Genomic DNA, 23,506 nt, shown 5'->3' with positions numbered 1-23,506 from the left:
GGCTTTAAAAGCTAAACAGAAGTTTTTTTATCTGATCCTAGAGATGCTAGGTGAAGCAGCTGGGTGACACAGTGGATAGAGCAGTAGATGTTGAGCCAGGAAGACCTGGGTTCAAATCTCATCTCAAACACTTACTAGCTATGTGACCATGGGAAAATCATTTAGCCATTACCTACCCCAGTTTCCTCATCTGTAAAATGAAGATATTAATAGCACCTAATGCCGAATAATAGCCTTCTTGTGGGCATAAAAATACATATCTGTCAAGTGTTTTGTAAAATCTTAAAGGATTATGCAAATGCTAGCTATTATCATTATTAATAGTCATAGTGATAATTATAATAAGCCACTAGAGATTATTGAATATGTGTGGGGGAGGGAGGGTCTGGAATGATCAGACAAGATTTAGAAAGATCACTTTAGCAAGAAGAGAGGTTAGGGATTAATAAATAGATCTAAGAATCATCTGTGTAGACATGCCAAATGAAAGGACATAGAGGAAGAAGGGAAGAGGGCCAAGTATGGAGTCTTCAGGGATACTCATGGTTAGTGGATGTGACTTGGAAGAAGCCTGAATTGGGGCAGTGTTGTGTTGTGGTGTTTTTGTTGTTGTTGTTTTACATTTATATAGACTTCCTCTGTGCTAGGCACTGTGCTGAACACTTTATAATTATCTCATTTGATCCTCACAACAACCCTGTGGGCTAGGTGCCATAATTATCTTCACTTTACAGATGAGGCAATTGAGACAAACAGAGATCAAGTGACTCACTCAGGGTCACACAGCATGTAAGTGTCTGAGGCCAGATTCAAACTCAGGTGTTCCTGACTCCAGGCCCAGCATTTTCTTCACTGCACTAGCCACATGCTTACTCCATCTAGCTGCCCAGGTACAGTAGGCATGAGAAAAAGAGGTGGGAAGATGATAGCGTAGAAAATATCATGAAAGCAAAATCAACAGACCTTCATAAGGGAGGTAAGGGAGGGGGCTGACTCCCCAGTTTGATGCTTAGGTGTCTGGGAGCATGATTGAGTTATCAGCTGCAACTGGAAAGTTAGAAAGGACAAATTTTGGGAGAAAGATGACAAGTTCTCCTCTTGGACCTATGGGATAAACAGATGATGGTGCCTTGCTGGCTCTTAGAAATGTATATATGCATAAATATATTGCATATGGTATTATATATGCATAATACATACATAAATATTTACATTTATGCTACATACATATATACAGAAACATGGGCAGTGTGATACAGTGCATAGGACAATGGACTTAGAGTTGGTAGAGGTGAGTTCATATTCTGTCACAGACACCAAATATCCAACTACCATTAAAAAAACTCAACCTCTTTGAGTAATTGGGTCTTCATCAGTAAGATAGGAATGCTCATCCTTGTATTATCTCAAAGGACAGTTTTAAAGAAATTATTATAGAAATCATAAATGCTGTAAAAATGAGTTGTTATTCAGAGCTATTAGTAGGGGCAGCATGCAATAGTACAGCTCTGGACTTGAAGTTAAAGAGCCCTGAGTTCAAATTCCACCTCAGACATTCACTAGATGCAATTTGTATAATTCAATATAAATCACTCAACCTTTCTGAGCCTCAGTTTCCAATTCTATAAAATGAGAGTAAAAATAGAACCTTTCTTACATGTTTATTATGAAAGCCAAATAAGACAGTGTATGTTATTTGTTTTGCTAATCTGAAAGAAATTTATAAATATCAATTTTTACTCTCTCAGTTTTTCCTTAAATGTTTAGTCACCAATAGTATTTAGGCAAAATACCTGCTCTTACCTGACATGTAGAAAAGTCAGCTATTGAAGAAAAACTATGTGTTATTATCTAAACAAGTAGTATTGAATATAAAATTACATAACAGTTGTCATATTCAAAAGGAAACCATTTTGGAGTTCTTTTTTCTAAATAATTTGATTTAACTTTGCTAAGTATCTAATACTCAAACTTTGAGAATATTTTCCACTACCTACGTCAACGAGAAGGTTTTCAAAAGCCCTGGATCAATTTGGAGGCATAGAAATAGATCAAAATGGTGGATTAAAGTGAGTAGGGACAATGAAAATGAAAAGATTTCAGTTATCCTTATTATTGACTTCTTTGCCTTTTGATCATCTGACTTGACCATAAAATCACTGTGTTTTCTTCAATTTCTTTTATTTCTCTAGAGAAAACAAACACACAAACATTATGGAGTTTGGGAAATATTCTCATTACTTCCTCCTCCTCAATTGATTACCATATGAGGACATGGTAGAGGGGCATCCCAACAAGAAGGGGTCCTGCCATCTGCCACTAGATTCCATGTACTCCTAGGTCTTCCCTTCTCCTTACCACAGCTTCCCCACCAATCCCCAGACTCCAAAGCTTATATTGGGTATCTCTCAAGAGGCTGCTGAAAAAATGTCCTTTTGTTTTCCCAGATAATAAGAAGCACAAGGAGTAATGAGTTGCTTTCTGTACCCTGCATCTTGGGTTCCACAAGACATATGAGAGTAATGATAACTCCCATTAATATAGCCTTTTTTTGGTTTACAAGGTGCTTGCTTATGACAATTCTATGAAGTATTATTGCTTTTTACAGAAAAGGAAACAAATTCTGAGATGTTCAGCACCTTGCACAGGAACTGATAGCTAGTAAGTGTCCAAGGTGGGATTTAAACCTCTTTTTTTTTTTTTTTGGTTAGGCAATGGGGTTAAGTGATTTTCCCAGGGTCACAGAGCTAGTAAGTGTTATGTGTCTGAGGCTGGATTTGAACTCAGTTCCTCCTGAATCCAGGGCTGGTGCTCTATCCACTGTGCCACCTAGCTGCCCCTAAACCTCTCTTTCTGACTTTAAGGGCCTCAATACTTCCATTATGCCACGCAGCCACAGCTTTGTGCCTGGTTGGAACTTGTTGAGGCTGTGGAAGACTCGAGATAGACAGTGGTTTCCAGGATCCTCCAGAAATTGCTTAACGATCTCTCAGGAGAGAACGTAGATGACTTCTAACTTCTAAACCCAGGGAATTCCCCTGAGTGGAAATAATCAAATTAAAACAAAGTGGCTGAGCACTTACCACATGTTCAGCGTTGTACTAGGCACTGTGGGGAACATTACACCGTGCCTCATTCGCGAAGCTACAATTGTGTTGGAGAGGAAAGACATGAACCATTTGGCTGTTCATGTAAGAGCTTCTCTAACAACCCCCAATCAATAAATAAGCATTAATTAGGCAGCTAATATGTGCTAGACACTCAGCTAGTCACCAGGGATACAAAGACCAAACAATAAAACAGTCCCATACTCCGGCCTCCTCAACTGCTGTTCTAATTTCCAGCAGCATCCCCCTGTGGATCCCTAGCTCTCCCATCATCTTTGGTTATTCATTTGGGGTCCATGACTACCCAAACTCCATAGGAGGTTAAAACAAGACAGACCTGTGTGACCCTGTGAGCAGAGGTCACCCTATTATTTCTTCTTGCTAGGGCTATTGTTTTGAACTTCCAGGCTTCCAGGCTTCAGATTTTCATCAAATCCCTCAAATCTTCTCTGATTCTCTGCAAATGCCTCACTGTGTTCTCTGAATTTTCATACTTGTGTAATCATCCCAGCATTTCTGAACTTCCTAGGCTCCTGATGTGAAAAACTGACTTGATCCCCATTCCTTTTCTTGCTCTTCTAATCAGATATCCTTGCTTCCTCCTGACAGCTCAAATCTAAAACACTCATCCTGTTGCCTTCTATATTACAGACACTTAATAAATGTTTCTTGAAATGAATTCTAAGGGCTCTGGCCTTGTGAAGGAAGCCTTCATTCCCACAACCCAAACTCTATCCTTGCTACCTATTACCAGATTCATTGCCTACATTTTGATTATTTGTTAACTGATCCTTTGTTCTCCATTCTCTCTCCCTCTGTCCCTGACTCCTGCTGCTCTTATTATCTCCATTTCATAGTTGAGGAAATAGTGGCAGATAGAGGTTAAGTGACTTGACCAGGGTTACACAGCTACTAAGTGTCTGAAGTCGGATTTGAACTCATTTCCCTGACTCTAGGAAAAGCACCCATCTGCACACAACCTGCCCCTTCACACTTACTCAGCCTTTTTACATTCTGCTTTCCTCCATACATTCTATGAACCTTCTTGAAGCTCCTGGAGCTGGCATTCCACCATCCATCTCTATGCCTTTGATTAGCTATCTCCAATACCTATTATGGTCTCTCCTCACTTCTTCCTCTTAAATTTCCTGGTTTCCATCAGGACTCACCTTCTAGAAGTAACTTTTCTTTCTTGCTTACAGATACTGTTTTCCCCTCCTACATTACCTTCCATCTACTTTGTATATAAGTTCTAAGTACCTTATTATTCCATATTGTCTCCCCTATTAGAATGTAAGATCCTCAATGCTAGAGTTGTTTTTGCCTTTCTATGTATCCTGAGCACTTAGCACAGTGCCTGACACTTAGTAAGTGCTTAATAAATGCTTGTTGATTCAAAGACTTACAGTTAAAAATGTCTGTCCTCATTGCAGTATTCCCCCTGGCTCTCCACTTACTCTTCCTTCCTCACAAAGCTTTCTCCCAGTACTCCAACCTGCACTTATTAATATTTTCCTCCTCTAATCTCAGAGAAAGCTTTTAGTCTGTACTACATACATTAGTGACTTAATTACTTACTCACTTTATTGTTATCCAGTTATTTCAAATGTGTTAGTCTCGTGTCTCCCCTCACTCTAATATGCTCTTTGAGAGCAAAGGCCAAGTCTTACGCTTTCTTTATTTTCCCCAGAGAACCTACCCCAAGGCTGGGTAGAAGGAAAACACTCAGTACACGTGTCTCTGTTTGGATTCTAGTTTATATTTATGATTTATGCCCAAGTTTCTTTGAGAGAGTAAATGAGGAAGGAACCAGAATCCATGGGAGAGAACATTCAAAGTTCTATCAAATATTTATAGTGGGGGAAAAACAAATGCTACATTAGTGAAGGTGTTAAATTAAGAATTCGGATGACCAAGGGAGGACTGGGAAAGATATAACTCATATCAAAGGGTATAAAATCTAAGAAGCAATGAATGAAAAAGCACTGAGTAGGCACTTACTATGTACCAGATGCTGTGTTAAGCTCAACTATGTAAATTCAAAAGCAGAGATAGTCCCTGACCGTAATGGGGTAGGCAACATGAATAAGGGAATGATTTTCAAGGAGGGGCAGTTTGGTCCTGAAAGTTATAGGGAGAGCAATTGGGGCCATAGGGAATGGAAAATGGAATTAGACTTTCCCTGCTCCTACGAGGAAGGTTGAGTCTTGTGACACAAGAGAGGTCCATGGCTGCATCTGTGGAAATCTCCATCTCTATTTCCCCTCCCTTCCTAACTTTCTGTGGGAAGTGGTAGAAAATATGCACAATTGGAATGTGGGCTCAAGAACTTCCATGCAGGTCTGTCTTTTCTACATTATTCCTTTCCACTGCCACGTGTGCCAACATTTAGCATTCCCACAGAATTCTCTCTCCATTCAGTCACCATATGGAAGTTCTTTTGAACACTGTAATGTGAATGAAAGTGATATTATATCTGGAATAGCACATCCATTAGAGAGTGATCAACAGACTCATACTGGAGTATTTAAATTTAAATTTTGGTTTGCATACAGTGTTATTCCTCCTGAGTTTCTGTAGTTCCCTGAGGGCCCATCTTCCTTCTGCATCTGCCTTATGTATTTGTTGTGATATGAGATTTGGGGGTTCAACTCTCAATGCTGTTGGTTCAGTACTAAGTGGAAAAGCAAGTGTTAGTATTTCAATGGACTGGAAAATAACATTAATGTTACCATAAAGAATCTGGTGTGTTAACTTCAGTCACTCTGGCCCTTTCACATTATCCATCTTATTAGTTCCAATCTGACTGCACTGCCCTCTGCCCCCACACCATTCCCCAGGGCTAGCTACAACTTCAGTGCTATCCTTTTCATTACTTTAAAATCTGTTATCCCACTGATGTTTTTTAATTAAATGATAAATTAAAAGTCAACCTATTAACAAGCATTTAGGTGCTGGTGATACAACAAAAATAAAACTTTCCCCAACTTCAATAAGGAGACAAAATATATGTTTGTGTGTGTGCACATATACATATATATATATATATATATATATATATATATATATATATGTATGTATGTATATGTATATGTGTGTATATATCCATGTGAAAAACAAATTCAGGATGATGGGTTGGCAAAATATGCACTGAACAATTATTATTAGTTCAGTTAATAATTTTAATTAATGCAACTAAATTTGAAAGTATAAAACACCATAACTTGTTCCTTTGTTCTCTCTGTATCTCTAACAAGAGTTTTGTTCATCCATTCATTCTGAACTAATTTTCCTTTTTATATAGTGGTATTATGTACTCCATTTTGATTTTCCTTTTATTCAATATACATCACTTTGTAAGGTCTTTCTAGATTTCCTTGTGTTCTGCTCCCTTGTTGGTCAGAGTAGAATTATATTGTTATACACTAAATCTTTAAACTGTTTCTCTATTGTTGACATTAGGTTGTTTCTAGTTTTGTCTTATGCTGGATTTACCTATAATGCTTATTTCATTGTTGTTATTCAGTGATTTCGGTCTTGTCTGACTCTTCAAAACCCCATTTGGTGCTTTCTTCACAAAGATACTGGAGTGGTTTGCCATTTCCTTCTCCAGCTCATTTTACAGATGAGGAAATTGAGGCAAACAGGGTTAAGTAACTTCCTTAGGGTCACACAGCTAGTAAGTGTCTGAGTTTAGGTTTGAACTCTGGAATATAAGTCCTCCTGAGTATACAAATATCTTTGAACAGGCAGCTGTTTTTGTTATATTTGATTATATTTTAGGGACCTCGTTAGCTTTTTATTAAGCTTGCTATATGAATCCCCAAAGCTGTATCATTTCTTATATTTCTATTTATAAGATCCTGCCCCTAGCACTGATAGAAAAAAACCCGGCTACCACAGAGACTAGATATATACAAAGGAATGATACACGAGCTCAGAAAGCCCTCAATTATGCCCAGCAAGCCTTTGATTTATCACTTCAGCATACCCTGCCCCGATATTTGGCAAATGATCAATGGAATGGTTTTCAAAGGAAACAAGCAATTCATGAAGGACAAATTATAGGAAAGAAGTCAACTTTCCATTATACGTGGCACTGGTCAGAATAATGTATAATAAGTAGCCCACTCAACTGGGAATCAGAAAACCCATTTGATTTCTACTTCTAGCACTACAATTCTCTAACCCTATGACCTTGAGCAATTTATTTAACCTCTGAATTGCTTTCTTTTACTGAAAAGAGTAGGTAAGAGCTAAAGGATGACCAGAATGATGAAAGAACTAATAGTATTTGGGGGTTGATCAAAGGGACAACAATGGCTGACCTTGAGTAGAGAAACCTTTGCTAGGGTGTGACATTGATTTTCAAGTATTCAAAAGGTTATCATGTGGAAAAGGGATGAAACTTCTTGTGCTTTGCCTGAGAGTAGAACTAGAAGTGGGTGAGATTTACAAAGAGGCAAATTTGGACCTGATGTGAAGGAAACCTTATGTGGAGAGCTTTCTGAAGTAGAATGAGCTTCCTTGAAAGGTGCAGGGGGTCAGGTTGGGAGGTTCTTTGAAAAGTGTCTGGATAGTTACTTGTTGAGTACATTGTTTTGTACAGGGTTAAAAAAATTAATATATGGGTCAGAATAGGTGATCTTGTGTCACTTTTCAATTCTGAGAGTAGATGGTTGTTCAGAAGGAGGGAAAATTCAGCTAACGTGAAAATAAATTCAAAAATTGTTTCACAGATGTAAATTATTAACATCATTATCATTGTTATTATTAATATTTTACTGAAAACTTGGTCATGATGGAGAAATCCTAAGAAAAAAACATTAGATGATGTAGTGATAAAAAAATATCATTAAAGAAGTTTGGATTATTTAGTTTTGGAAGTAAATGCTTTGTTACTGCTATACAGTGATATCTGACTCTTTGTGACTCCATTTGGGGTTTTATTGGCAAAGATACTGGATGCTTTGCCACTTTCTTCTCCAGATTATTTTACATATAGGGAAACTGAGGCAAACAGGGTTAAGTGACTTGCCCAGGGTCACACAGCTAATAAGTGTCTGAGTCTAGATTTCAATTCAGGTCTTCCTGACTCCAAGCCCAACACTCTATCCACTGTGCTACCTATCTGTGAGTAGAAGCTTAAAAGACATAAAATAACCATCCTTAGATTAATGGAGCTCTATTAAAAGTCAGCTCCACGGAAGGCAGAACAAGTGCAAATGTACTTAATCTGAAAAAAAGGCACTTAGCTACACCTTAACGTACAGAAGACTTTCTGATTATTAGATCAGTAAAGGAAATTCTTTGCTTACCACTTTCTCACCTGTTAAGTACCCCATGAAGAACAACTATTCCTCTTAAAGCAGAGAATAGTCAGAAACATGCCTTTAGCCTATAGGGAGGACATATTCCCACAATGCTTTGCACACAACAGACAATAAATGTTCACTGCATTGAGTAAAATCGTAATTCATTCCAGCCAACATTGACTAGGACATGAGAAACTCTTTAGTAATTTAGTGATTAGAAGATTGGTCTTGGAATCAGAAAGACCTGGGGTCAAGGCCTTCCTGAGACATACTGGTTCTGTGACTATGTACAAGTCATTTAAGTTCTTATGCAATTGATAATTTATAAGATGAGAAATGACAGATGAACTGCCAATCTATAGAACAGAAAGGAGTTTTCACACCAGACTGTGCCCCAAACCCATGAAATCACAAGTTTAGAACAAATATGCCAGATCGGAAAGGAAGGTTGGTGCTAACCTGATCTGATTATGTGCAGTGCTTTACTCACCTTATTGATCTGGCAGAACAGAAGTTTGCTATATTATTGTCGTGAGAACCTAGTGAATTTATCCTCTCCATTTCCTCACCCTCACCTGTCTCATCTTGGTAAGCAAACTATTATCACTTACACTCAAATCTTATTTATTTGTGGTCTTTATTGTCATCATGGGTTTTGTCTCCAGATAAAGATGCTTAGTCTCATTCCATTCCAATAGAATGCTTTCTGTAGATAGTGTATCACACTATAGAGCAAGACAAGAGGGATCATCTAGCCAAATATAGACTTAACCTGTATACTCTTACTATTTCTCTCTCTCTCTCTCTCTCTCTCTCTCTCTCTCTCTCTCTCTCTCTTTTCTCCCCTTCCCCCCCCCACTCCTCCTCTTCCTTCCTCTGTCTCCTCTTTCCCTGGGCGATAACCAATCATCTTGATTCTAGTCTTGCCACTGGAATCTGATGACTCTGGAGGAGAGAGTGAAGCTGATGACTTTGCACAGTTCTGTCTCACTTAAATCCAATTCACATGCAAGTCAATTCATTGGTCTTCTCTGAGAACAAAGGCTGAACAATAATCTGTGAGAAGTAGCTCTGGAAACCCAACCTGCCAGTTTGAGTTGGATGATGCTGCTATTTCTTCTTCTTCTTCTTCTTCTTCTTCTTCTTCTTCTTCTTCTTCTTCTTCTTCTTCTTCTTCTTCTTCTTCTTCTTCTTCTTCTTCTTCTTCTTCTTCTTTCCCTCTGGGTACATGGAGTGTCATACCTTTACATGTGGGTGCTCTGTCCAAAGGAATACAATTTTGGTTGCTTATATTTTGTAAGATATTTTGGGTTTTGGGGGATAGGTTTTTTTTTTAATTTCTTGTTTATTTTATCTTTTAAAAAACTGAGACAATTCTTAATCATGAACAGTTTTAATTTTTGATTTCTTGAAATATAGCTCTGAAAAACAGGCTTCAAAAAACCCCATTGTAATTCAAATGGAGCTACTTGACTGTACCTTTCAACCCAATCACTTTGGCTTTCATTGACTAGCCAATAATAGGTCCCAGCACAAACTTCTCTTGTTCATTCTTTGTATTTTGATGGCTCAGAGTGAATGTAAATAGTAACCATTTTCTATTCTTGCCAGAAACTCTGCAGTCTTCCCCTCCCAAAATGATTTTTCTGTGATGGTAAACTAGGATATCTTTTGCCTCAATTATTACAAACTGAGACCTGGGAAAGACCTTACTTTAAGAAAGCTCAGTTCTAGGCCAGTTTTTTTTTTTCTTGCCACTAGACTTGGGTGACTCTGGAGGAGAGAGTGAGGCTGATGACTATACACATACATACATACATACATACATACATACATACATATACATATATATATATATATACACACACATATACACACACATATATATACACACATATATATATAATCAGAAAATTGTACTTTAATTTGCATTCAGAATTTATCAGTTCTCTCTCTGGAAGTTGCATTTTTTCATCATGAGTTCTTTGGAATTGTCTTGGATCATTGTATTGATCAGAGTAGCCAAGTCTTTTACAGTTAATCATCATTACAACAGGGCTGTTACTAGGTACAATGATCTCTGGATTCTTTTCACTTCACTTTGCATAAGTTCATAAATGTCTTGGCATGTTTTTTTTTGTCTGAAACTATGCCCTCATCATCTCTTATATAGTACAATAGTACTTCATCACAATCGTATGCCACAATTTGTTCAGCCATTCCCCAATTAGTAAGCATCCCTTTAATTTCCAATTCTTTGCCACAACAACAACAACAACAACAACAACAAAGAGCTGCTATAAATATTTTTGTACATATAGCTTCTTTTCCTTTTTCTTTGATCTCTTTGGGTGCAAACAGTACTTGTATTGCTGTATCAAAGGGCGTACACAGTTTTATAGCCCTTTGGGCATAGTTCTAAATTGTCCTCCAGAACAGTTGGACAAATTCACAACTTCACTAAAAGTTTATTAATGTATTTATTTCCCTTCATATCCTCTAGCCTTTGTCATTTCTATAGGTGTGAAGTGGTACTTTGCCTTTCACTGATCAATAATAAGTTAGTGCATTTTATATGACTATGATAACTTTTATTTCATCTTCTGAAAACTGCCTATTCATACACTTTGACCATTTATCAATTGGAGAATGGCACTTATTTTTATAGATCTGATTTGGATCCTCATACATTTGAGAAAGGAGACTTTTACCAGAGAAACTTACTGTAACACTTTTTGATATCACTTCTTTGTCTATGGTAGCTTTTAGCAAAATGTAGTTTCCCCGATTCCCTTACTAGCTCTAAGACCCTAGGAAACTCATTTAACCCTGTTTGCCTCATTTCCTCATCTGTAAAATGAGCTAGAGAAGGAAATGGCAAACCACTCCAGTAGCCTTGCCAAGAAAACCCCAAATAGGATCATGAGGAATTGGAAATGACTGAAAAATAACTCAACAATAACACTCCTCCTCTTATAACCATTATTCACTTCCCCTCTTATTTCCCTATTGGAAGATTGATTTCTATACCCAGATTAGGGTGTGTGTATGTACATATAATATATTTCTTCTCTCTTTGAACCAATTATGTAATGAGAGTGAGGCTCAAACATTGTCCACTGTCCCTCCACTACCAATTTTTCCATCCACTATAAAAGCTCTTCCTTGTACCTCTTTTATGTGAGTAAACTTTCCCCATTCTGTCTCTCCCTTCCCCTTTCTTCTGGCACATACCTCTTTCTAATGCTTTCATTTTCTAGATCTTAATCAAACATAATTGACTCATACCCTTACCTTTGTCTATACAGATTTCTTAGAAGAAACTACCCTATTAATGATAAAGTTCTTTGGAGTTGCATGTAGCATCTTGTCATATATGAATATACAGAGTTTAACTTTGTTGAGTCCCTTCTAATTCCTCTTTCATGTTAACCTTTTTTCTACTTCTTTTGAGTCATCTGTTTTCCATTCAGCTCTGGTCTTTTCATCATAAATTCTCAGAAGTGCTGTATTTCATTAAATATCCATTTTCTCCTGTGAAGGATGATACTCCTTTTCACTGAGTAGATAATTCTTAGTTGTAGTCCTAACTCCTTTGCCTTCCAGAAAATTATATTACAAGCTCTCAACCCTGCAACATGGAAGTTACTAAATATTATATGATCTTGACTCCACAATATTCAAATTGTTGCTTTCTGGCTTTTTGCAACATTTTCTCCTTGACCTGGGAGTTCTGGAATTCGACTGCAATATTCCTGGGAGTTTTCATTTCAAGATCACTTTCAGGAAGTGATTGGTATATTATTTTTACATCTATTTTACCCTCTAAATCTATAGGGATAGTTTTCTTTGTTAATTTCTTGAAATATGTTGTCTAGGTTCTTTTTTATCATGGCTTTAAGGTAGTTCAATAATTCTTAAACTCTCTCTCCTTGATCTATTTTTAGGTCAGTTGTTTTTATTTTTTTCAATGAGATGTTTAACATCTTTTTTTTTCATTCTCTTGACTTTCTTTTATTATTTCCTGAAGTCTCATGCTATCATTAGCTTCTACTTTCCCAATTTTAATTTTTAAAGAATTATTTTCTTCAATGAGATTTTGTACCTCTTTTTCCATTTAGCCAATTTCTGCTTTTTAAGAAGCTCTATTCTTCAGTTCATTTTCGTGCTTCTTTTGCCCTTAGGCCAATTATGTTTCTTAAGGTATTATATTTTTTCAGTATTTGTCATGCCTCTTTTCAGAATTTTCTTGCATCACTCTCACTTCGTTTCCCAACTTTTCTTCTACCATTCTTATCTCTTCCTTTTGCTCTTCCAGGAATTCTTGCTGGCTTTGGGCACAATTAGCATTCTTGTAGCTGTTTTCACATTATTGTCTTCTTCTAAGTTTACATCTTAGTCTTTTCTGCCACTATAATAATGTTTTATGTCAAATCATTTTTTTGTTGTTGCTGTTATTTGCTCATTTTCCTAATCTATTTTTTTTTTACTTTAAACTTCATGTTAAAGTTGGGCTCTGTTTACTTTCAGGTGGGGAGGTACTGTGCTAAGTTTCAGGCTTTTGTATGATGCTCTTTTTAGAGCTAGTTCTGGGGTTTTTCAAATTTCCAGTGTTCCAAGGTGGTGTTATCCTGGAAGAGTTGTGGTCACTGCTCTCCTGGTTTGTGCTCTGGGTCCGCTTTAGATTCACTCTATCCTTGGACAAGATGTAGCTATTTCTGTATTATATGACTTGATTCAGGTCTTAAAATTCTAGGGTTGTCACCATTTTCTTAAGCAGATATTCATTTATTATGCAGAGCTTTCTTTTCTGTATCCCATACTTTTATTCAACAGTACAAATGGAATCAGCACCTGTGCCTTTAACATCTTCATGACCCCAAGAAATACTTTCTAGGTTACTCCTGGAGGTACCATTTCTTACCCACACACCTCACAGTCAATTGGGTAGGGATTATGAGATTCACAAAATGTGCAAAGCTCTCTATCAAGTCCCAAATGCATGCCCTAAAAATACAGGATATATCTCTTCTGTTTATGTCAAGTTGAATAAATTTGTCTTATACGTGGGTTTGAAAATGAAATCAATCTCATAAGTACAAAGTGAAAAAAAATGGATCAGAGCAGTTCAGCTGAACATATTTAGTATTTTAGTGGACTATGAGTTCGAGAAGGCAATATGTGATTTAGCATCCCCTCAAAAAAAAAAAAGAGTGACCTTAATCCATGTTAACAGAGTCAAAATGTTAAGCTCTGTGGAGATGATAAACCTACTGTACTCTTCAATGGTCAGCCCATACTGGTAGTATTCAGTGCAGTTGTAGGAGCTGCCTTTTAAGAAAAAAATCCATAATCTGAATATCATCTAGGGTAGGGCTAAGATAGCTGACCGATTGACAAAGAAAGCAAAAGACATCATTAACAAAAATACATCTTTATTTGAATTGAAAGAATTGTAGATAACTCACATGATCTTTCTATCTATCTATCTATCTATCTATCTATCATCTATCTATCTTTAATGATTCTGAATATAGCTAGGTATGTACTAGTGTAAATGAGATTGTAAGCTTCTTTTTTTTTTAGACAATTGGGGTTAAGTGACTTGCCCAGGGTCACACAGCTAGTAAGTGTCAAGTGTTTGGTCTGAGGCCGGATTTCAACTCAGGTCCTCCTGACTTCAGGGCCGGTGCTCTATCCACTGCGCCACCTAGCTGCCCTGATTGTAAGTTTCTTGAAGTCAGAGACTTCCCCCACAGTACCTGCCACACAGTAGGCATATAATAAATGTTAATCGGTTAATTAATTGACCTGTAATAGTAGCTATATTTGAATTCACATCGCATATTTTCACTGTGCTATAATTGATTACCATATTTTATGTAATTATAACTTCAAGTGTGGGAATTTGAATATATGTGATCTCTTCAGGGAATTTATTATTCACATTAATTGTGATTTAGCTATAATTTTTTTTCAGTATATATGCTTTATGTATGTTGTTCTTCAGTCATTTCAGTCATGTCTGACTCTCCATGACTCCATTTGGGGTTTTCTTGGCAAAGATACTGGAGTGGTTTGTCATTTCCTTCCCCAGCTCATTTTACAGATGAGGAAACTGAGGCAAGCAGGGTTAAGCAACTTGCCTAGGGTCACACAGCTACCCTTCCAATCTGAGGTCAGATTTGAAGTCAGGAAGATGAGTCTTTATGTATACTTTATGTATATGTATATGTGGATGTATAAATACATATACACTTTATATATATGTATATGTGTATATGTAAACATATATGCTCATATATTTATATATGTGTATATTAATACATACACATCTGTTTGTATATTTGTATATGTATGCACATACACACATGCATACATATACATACGTATATACATAAAGTTTAGGGCAGCTATCTGGCACAGTGGATAGAGCACTCACCCTGGAGTCAGGAAGACTCATCTTCCTGAGTTTAGATCCAGCCACAGACATTTACCAGCTGTGTGACTCTGGGAAAATTGCTTAACCCTGTTTGCCTCATTTTCCTCATCTGTAAAATGAGCTGGAGAAGGAAATAGTAAACCACTCCAGCACCTTGCCAAGAAAACCCAAAATGAGGTCACAAAGACTTAGGCACAAATGAAATACATATGCATGTAAGTATATGTGTGCATATATGTACACATGCTTGTGTGCATATGTGTCTATAAATATATGTAAATATAGATATAAAGTTTTTTTAATCTCATACTATGAATGAAGGTTATAAAGGTACAGCCTAGAGAGATGTGGCACTTGAACACTTGATCAGTTGAATCCTTCTTTTTATCTTATGTGGTATTATATATTTATATTCTATAATATTATTGATGTATTTCTTATTCCTGATCTTGACTGTAAGACCCACAATGGCAAAGACTACAAGCTCCTGTCTAAACCTTACTTCTCCTCTTTCACATAGCACAGTCCTCTGCATACAGCATGTGTTTAATAAATATTTTTGACTGATTAGTCATTAACTTCTTTTTTTTAAGGTATGTTGAACATTTTATTGATTAGCCCCTTAAAGGAGAATGGGGATAAACAGATCTAAATATGACAATATCTTTGAAACCTTTGGATGTAAGGACAAGATCTAACAATATTCACTCAACCAGTGTTGTCTATTTAGACTGCCCAAACTCACAGCTCTGAAGAGATAGTTGGAGCAGTTGGCCAAGTTCCCTGGAGTCTGACTTCTGTGTCACAGGTCTATTGGAATGGGTAGTTCTTCCACTAATGTACTAATCTTGTTACTACTTCAGTATTTCAGGTATCTGTGATTTCAACAGTATGATTAGTCCCTCCACCATAACAGATCACAACCCCAACCCTTTGTTTATGAGTCTTTCTAAATTTAGATAGATTAGTCTTCAAGCAACATACAAACCATCATCACCACACTAATACTGAATGTCTCCAGATTGGTGGGACTTTCTAGAGCCTGTTCTTTCTTGTCACATAGTTTCAGACCATCACGTACATTGCATAATAAGGCATCAAGGGAGGAATTTAGTTGGAGAAAATATCTATGATGGCATCATAATTGGTGATCTGTAATCAGTTTTGAAAGTTGCTTTCAAACTTTCTGTTTTTTTTTCCTTCTCTAACAGGTTCCCTGACTCTGACTACACAGTATGTCCAAGATTCCAAAATGGGGTTTGTAATCAATGCGATATATTCCATGGCATATGGTCTTCACAACATGCAGACAGCACTCTGCCCAGGATATGCTGGGCTCTGTGATGCCATGAAACCAATTGATGGTCGAAAACTTCTTGATTCTCTGATGAAAACAAATTTCACCGGCGTTTCTGGAGATACAATCCTTTTCGATGAGAATGGTGACTCTCCAGGAAGGTATCATTGCAGTTATTCCATATATGAAGGAGCTTTAATGACAGTTACAGGGTGATTATATGAGGGATATAGTTTGGGAAGCCCTTAGGCTCCTTATTTCCTAGAGGCAACTGGTGGCACAGAGTCAGAAAGACTTAAGATAAAATCCGGCCTCAGACACTTAGTTGGGTGTCCCTGGGCAATTTAGTTAACATCTATTTTTCTCAATGTCTTCAGCTATAAAATAGAAATAATAATAGTACCTACCTTACAAGGTTGTAGTGGGGATCAAATAAAATAATATTTGTAAAAGTACTTAGCACATTGTCTGCATATAGTAGGCACTATACAAATACCTATTCCCTTCCCTTCTTCCTCTTGTTCTTCCTACCCTCCCTGCCCTTGTTATCACTCCCCATTAGGAAGTGTTCAAGGGAGGGAGGAAAACCAACATCACTTTCATCATTTTTGAGAAAAAGGTTAAAATGAATTGCCAAAGATGTGGCTTGAGGATCATGTATATATTTCAGTTATCCAAGCCTAGATCTGAGTCCATGTAGTCATGAAGAGTTGAGCTGGTTCTATCATTTCTTGGCAAGCATTTTGTATTTTGTTCAAAACCCTTATTTCTCTTCTTTGGATTTGGAGCTATTCTGAGCACAGAAGGAATCACATTTCTTACAATCCCAAAGATAGGGCTAAAGTAGTGACACACTGTTTAGTCTTCCTGCCATGCATTAGAAGGCATATTTTTATTGCATTATTTTTCAGATGATGCACTGTCACCTTGGTTGAGGACTAAATTACTATTTCTCCTATACTTTTCAACTTTCATCATTTACACAGAGGATCCTGAGAAATATCAAATTATATATGATTATAGGTCAGCTACTGGGGACTCAGGATATTCCTAAACACTTGCCAAGATAGACTTCTACATCTATCTCTCTCTCTCTCACTCTCTCTCTCTCTCACTTCTCTCTCTCTCTCTCTCTCTCTCTCTCTCTCTCTCTCTCTCTCTCTCTTTCTCTCTCTCTCTTTCTCTCTCCATTGTGTGCATGTGCAGAAAGGAAAAGGTTGAGAGAGGGATGTGTATGAGAGAGAGAGAGAGAGAGAGAGAGAGAGAGAGAGAGAGAGAGAGATTATGAAACTCATATTTTACAATTGAAAATGGCTCTATAGATTGGCAAGTGGTGACCCAGCCTCTGCTTAAATATTCTCAGTGGCATGGAACTCACACTTTCACAAGATACCATTCTATTGTTGAGCAACTTTGTGCAAATATGAGAAGGATGAGAGTGGGGGAAGTTCCAAGGTGAAAAAAAACTGCTTAGCAGCACAGATTACAACCCTTCTATGAGCTAGCAGATAAATCCTAGGGAGTGGATTAAAGCATATTAAAATTCACTCTGTTTTTAAGAAGTGAACCAGATCATGTACTTTTTCATCATTATGGCTAGGGAGAGAATGCTAAACAAGCAAAGAATGGAGTCTATCACAAATGATGAAATGGATAATTTTTATTTGCTTAAATTGACAAGTTTTGCCCTGCCTAGGAGTGGGATCTTTGGGTCAAATGGTATGGATATCTTCTTAGAATAATTCCACATTGATTTCCAGAATTGTGCCCATCTGGGTGTGGTTGTAGTCAAAACCCTCATAAGTACAATATTTTTAAGGAGGTATCTTTATTTATGGTTTTTCTGCTCCTAATAATACCAATGTAAGCTTGTCAACTTATTGAGAGACTGGCTTCAGCATGTAAACAAATTAATATCATTTCGATTTCTCCACTTCATTATCCTGAGAGACTCTCATCAGACACTAAACTTTGGGACCCACAAGTAAATGCCTAAAAGGCCTATTATACAACCTAGTTCCGGACACACAAAATTATAGACACCCAAACACAGAGAAGAAAACATAGAACATGTGTGTGCATACATGACCATACACATATTCTGAAAAAGAGAAAGACATAGAAAAAGGTAAAGAAAGAGAAAGGTGGGAGAATCATAGTAATTAGTCTTCAACAAGTGTAAAGCACTCATCAAAGAACAAATTGTACCTTGTGGAAATGCATCTTTGACTTTTGCCAAAGTCCTGAAAAGCAAAAACGTAATTCATTGTCTAATATTACAGGTTTTGGGAAGAGAAAACAATCTCCTAGCTTATTCTCCTTTAATAATGAGAAGAGCTATGTTTGTTAGTGTGTAGAACTCATGGTGTGGGAACTCTTCACCAACGAGATTACAATTGTGGATGATGATAACTATGTACTTTTTTTGAGACAAAGAGAAATTAAGTAACTGGTCTAACGTCACAGTTATTAGAAGGACTGGAATTAAGACTAGCTAGAAGGACCAAGCTCTGCCAGTGGACAAAGTAAAAAAATATTATCCGTAAAGATAACAGAGACTGCAATTTTTTTTTAATTTCAAAATAAGACATTTTGTATCACTTGATGAGCCTTATCCTTCCATTGTTAAATGCCATAGGTAAGATTAGAGTATAGGTCTTCTCCATTTCATATCTAGCATTCAATCCACTATAATATTCTTCTTCTTTATGAAAATAAACCAGAAAACCTCATAAATATTAATTTTATTTGTTATAAATATATTTTATATTCATTTAAAAATGGTATTCTCCATTAATGGTGTCTTTGAGATTGTAAAATGTAATATGACTGACCATGAACTGAGGACTAGCCTGCTTATAGCAGATTATCCCTATTACATAACCCTAATGACTACACATCCTTGCTATAATAACCATCCTTGGATTTTTAAGAACTTTTTTTCTTGTTATTTATATATTTATTTGTTTGTTTTTTTATTTTTAGCTTTCAAAATTCAGTTCCACAAGATTTTGAGTTTCAAATTTTCTCCCCATCTCATCCCTCCCCCCACCCCAAGATGGCATGCATTCTGAATACCCCTTCTCCTAATCTTCCCTCCCTTCTATCTCTCCCCTCCTTTCTCTTATCCCCTTCCCCTTCAATTTTCCTATAGGGCAGGATAGATGTCTGACATACTCCATTTCCTGTATATCTTATTTTCCAATTGCATGTGGAAAATATATTTTTTGTAATTTTTATTTTTAAACTTTGGGTTCCAAAGATTTTTAAGAACTTTTAAAACATTATGATTGAGTCAATGAAGGAAGTCAAAGAAGATAAAGGTGGAAAAAAGAGATTTGGAAGAGGAAAGAGCCTTGAGGTAGAAAGAAAAGCACAGTAGGATACACATAGTAATATACCAGTCAGTCAGTCTGTCAGTAAGAAAGCATTTATCCAGCATGTGTTATGTACCAGGCACTGTGTCAGGCATGTGCAATACAAATAGAAAAATGAAACACTCCATACTCTCAAGGAGTTCATATGTTCCTAGAGAAGACAGTATGTTCATAAATAAGAATATATGAAATATATGCAAGGCATTCCTCCCCTAAAATGTTACCCACATCATAAGACAATGGGATGATACATGCACTGCATTCATAGTTCTCTTGTAGACTCATGTAGCTGGCATTCCTGAATTTGAAATCTCATTATAGAATTGTAGAGCTAGACAGCCTCTTGGGTGTCATTTGCTCTGATACACCAGACTAAGGAAAAATTTGTCTTTTTCTTTGTTTTCTGGAATATTGTGGTAAAATAATAGATTACAGCATCAGAGAATTAGAGCCACAAGGGACCTTAGAGATCATCTAGTCCAAACCCCCTGATTTTACAAATCAGTAAACTAAGACCCAAAGAGGTTAAATGACTTGGCTAAGATCACACAACCAGTGTCAGAGGTAGTATTTGAACTCTGGTCCACACATGTCAAGTCTAGTCCTCTTTTAATTTCATATGCTGCCTTGTTAGTCTCTATCATATTGGTAATGAGCTATTTCTTACCTAAGCTTTAATTTTTAAATCAAAGCTTTAGACTTTAAAGCATTATATAAATGTGAATTATTAATATTCTGTAGACAAATCTACCATATTGTAGTAATAAAAATTTTTATACCCTAAAGGTTCATAGTTAACAACTACACTAATTTAAAGATGCAGAATAGAATAATGCGTATGCTATCAAATAAAATAATTGAGAAAAACTTTAACATATTTTAATGAACATAGAATTCTTTATTGATGTCCCTTTTAATGTAGCTGTAATTTTCCAAAGAGTACTTCTTCATCCTTATATTTATTCCCCCTTTTAAGAAAGATAAACTTCATCAAAGACCCTGTAGACATCTGCACAAATCCGTAAGAGCATTGCTTTAGATCCTAAAGAGAAATTAGAGGACATCTATTTCATTGCATTCAATTTTAGTTGAGGAAATTGATGCATAGTTAAGTTACTCTCACAAAGTCACACATATATAAGTGACAAAAGCTGTTATGACTACAGAGCCTGTGTTCTTTCAATCATACAACACTACCTCTCCTTTTTCGTAGCATTCAGATTAAAAAAATTTATTGTATTTGTGCCTATATGGAAAATGAAACAAGAAAATGAAAAGCATTTCCAACCTGCAAGAACCCTAATGATACTTATTTAGACAATTTGGGAAGATATCCAAATCACCCTCTATCAAGCAATGCTGGTTTTCTTCTCTATAATAAGAATAATTATAACTTTTCTTTTGTGTACTTCAAGACTAGTCTGAAATAATGAAAGAGATGAATTATAGAACATTTTAAAATAGAAATGCATTTGTCTTCTTCTTTAATAAAGTTCCAGATGAAGCACCCTGACCTAATAGCACACATGACAATTTTCAAAGAGCTTTCACATCCATTTTCGTCTAGGAGCCTTATAATATCAATGGAATATAAGCAAAATGGAGATTATGGCAGATGAAATAACTCACAGACTAATGTTTTGTATTTTGCTTTTTTTCCCCCCACTATACCACATTTCCTCTACAATACCAATCATACACGAGGATATTAACACTATCTTCATTTCGTAGAATTTTTAAGTTCATGGAACCTCAGAGGAAAATGGGGATCAATGGATGAAGGATAGAGGATGATTTATCTAAATTTTCATAGGTAGTAGGCAGAATGCCTGTAATTTGAAACCATGATCTTTTCTCTACATGATGCTACTGTTATGTCTTCAGTTTCAGGTATGAACTGAAATTCATCACAGAGTAATAAGATACGTCATATGTGATATGCAGAAGTCAAAGCTTGCCCAACCATCTACAGACTGTTATATGAAGTGTAGCCAGTTCCAAAATCACAGATGTGATAGCTGATGAACTAGTAAGATTGTTGCTTGTGGCTATCTCCCAGTTGAATAATCACTTTCTTTTTCCAAAGGTATGAAATCATGAATTTCAAGGAAATGGGAAACAACTATTTCGATTACATCAATGTGGGCAGCTGGGACAATGGTGAATTGAAAATGGATGATGACGAAGTGTGGCCCAAGAAAAGTGCCATCATTAGGTCGGTGTGCAGTGACCCATGTGAGAAAGGCCAGATCAAGGTAAATAGTGTTACAAGTGCTATAATTTGCAATTGAATTATCTAACTTCCTTACATCTATTCATTTTTATTATAATTTTCAATTTTCTTATGAGGTTATAGGGTATATGAAGGCAGGAGTATTTCTTTTTATTCCTTTTTAAATTGTCGACATTGACTAGTGTCACATTCTACAAAAAATATACTCTTCTCCCTCCACCCACTTCTCCCTCTTCCCTCCCTGCCTTCCTTCCTTCCTTCCTTTTTTTCCTTCCTTTCTTCAGTCTTTCTTTCTTTCCTTCCTTCTTTCTTTCTGTCCTTTCTTTTAATAATGTTGTTGGCTGACTGAATAATAGTGATAATAGCTAGAATTTATATAATAAAGTTTGCAATGTGCTTTACAAATATCTTATTTTATTCTTACAACAATCCTGAGAAGTAGATGCTATTATTATCCCTATTTTATAGAAGAGAAAACTGAGGCAAATAGAGGTTAAATTAAATTATAGGGTCTAACAAGCAAAGTAAATGTTTGAGGCTGAATTTGAACTCAGGCTTTCCTGACTTCAGGTCCAATGCTTTATCCACTCTGCCACCTCACTGCCAAACAGGAGAATGTTACTATTTCTGATCAACTCCAGTGAACCACTGTGAGAAAACCTTTGCCTGAGAATAAATTATTCTTATTTAGAAACTATGATCAATCATGTTTTCAATGAACTTAGACTTCTTTTACAATAAGCAATGCAGTACAATGGAAAAAATGCTGGCCCTGGAGTCAGGAAGACTTAGTTTCAAATTCTACATTTGACAATCTCTATCTAACTGTGTGACCATGGGTAGGGCAAGTCACATCATTTCTGAATTTCAAGCAACCCTCTGATCCTATAAGTCATAGGCTATAAGATACGTGGCAAATTGCCTCGGAGCACAGAGTTCTCATACTGTGATCAGATCACTACTAATTGAGATATTTCAACAAGATTAGAAACTGTCAGAAAAACAAAGGAAAAAAGAAAAAAAACAGGAGATATTGTATTTTCCACTAAAGAGTTTATTGCCTAGCAAGAGGATATTAAAAAAAAATAATCATCATAATGCCACATAAGATCATAAGATGCATACAAAATGCTATGGGAGTTCCCAAAAGATACTTCCAGCTGAGAGGGATGAAGGAGCATTTCAGGTAGGAGGTAGCATTTGGGCTAAACTTTTAAGGAGAGGTAAGACTCTTGAAAGTCAAAGACTAAAGGGAAGGAAGTCCAGGTGGAGGGAACAGGAGGAGCAAAAACATGGTGATGACCAAAGTGAATCAAACGTTTGTGCAATGATGAGTAGGTTAGTTAGGTTAGGGAGAACAGAGGGGTCTATCGACCAGTTGTTTGGCCTTATAAAGGCCTTTATTTTCTGAGAGCAAATTCACTCAGTCTTGCTATGTATGTATTTTCCTTCTTATCAAATTACAAAGAAACTGACATTGTCTTTTAAGAATTATTATTATTTGATTAGTAATTCATCTAAACTAGAAGGTTTTCATCTTTTTTATCATGGTCCCTTTCAACAATTTGTTGAAATCAATGGACCCCTTCTTGGAATAATGATTTTAAACACGTACAATAAAATGCATAGGATTACAAAGTAAACCAATTATACATATAATCATAAAAATGTTTTTAAGATTACCAGTCCCATATTAAAAAAAAAAAACCTGAATTAAACCACATTTCTCCATCAT

At 36.3% G+C, this 23,506-nt stretch overlaps 1 protein-coding gene across 5 annotated transcripts in view; it reads left to right on the top strand.

Moving 5' to 3' along the window:
• GRM5 (glutamate metabotropic receptor 5) overlaps positions 1-23,506 on the top strand; it is a 667,058-nt gene that overhangs the window by 508,584 nt on the left and 134,968 nt on the right. For all 5 annotated transcript variants that reach the window (XM_020993806.2, XM_020993803.2, XM_020993804.2 and 2 more), the window contains exons 5-6: positions 16,076-16,322; positions 21,625-21,793. In XM_020993806.2, coding sequence (XP_020849465.1) covers positions 16,076-16,322; positions 21,625-21,793 — 416 coding nt within the window. The remainder of the gene's footprint in view (positions 1-16,075; positions 16,323-21,624; positions 21,794-23,506) is intronic.

Source organism: Phascolarctos cinereus, unplaced genomic scaffold (genome assembly GCF_003287225.1).
Source record: "Phascolarctos cinereus isolate Bilbo 61053 unplaced genomic scaffold, phaCin_HiC Scaffold_726;HRSCAF=1367, whole genome shotgun sequence".
NCBI lineage: Eukaryota > Metazoa > Chordata > Mammalia > Diprotodontia > Phascolarctidae > Phascolarctos > Phascolarctos cinereus.
This window is presented reverse-complemented; position numbering and strand designations above follow the sequence as displayed.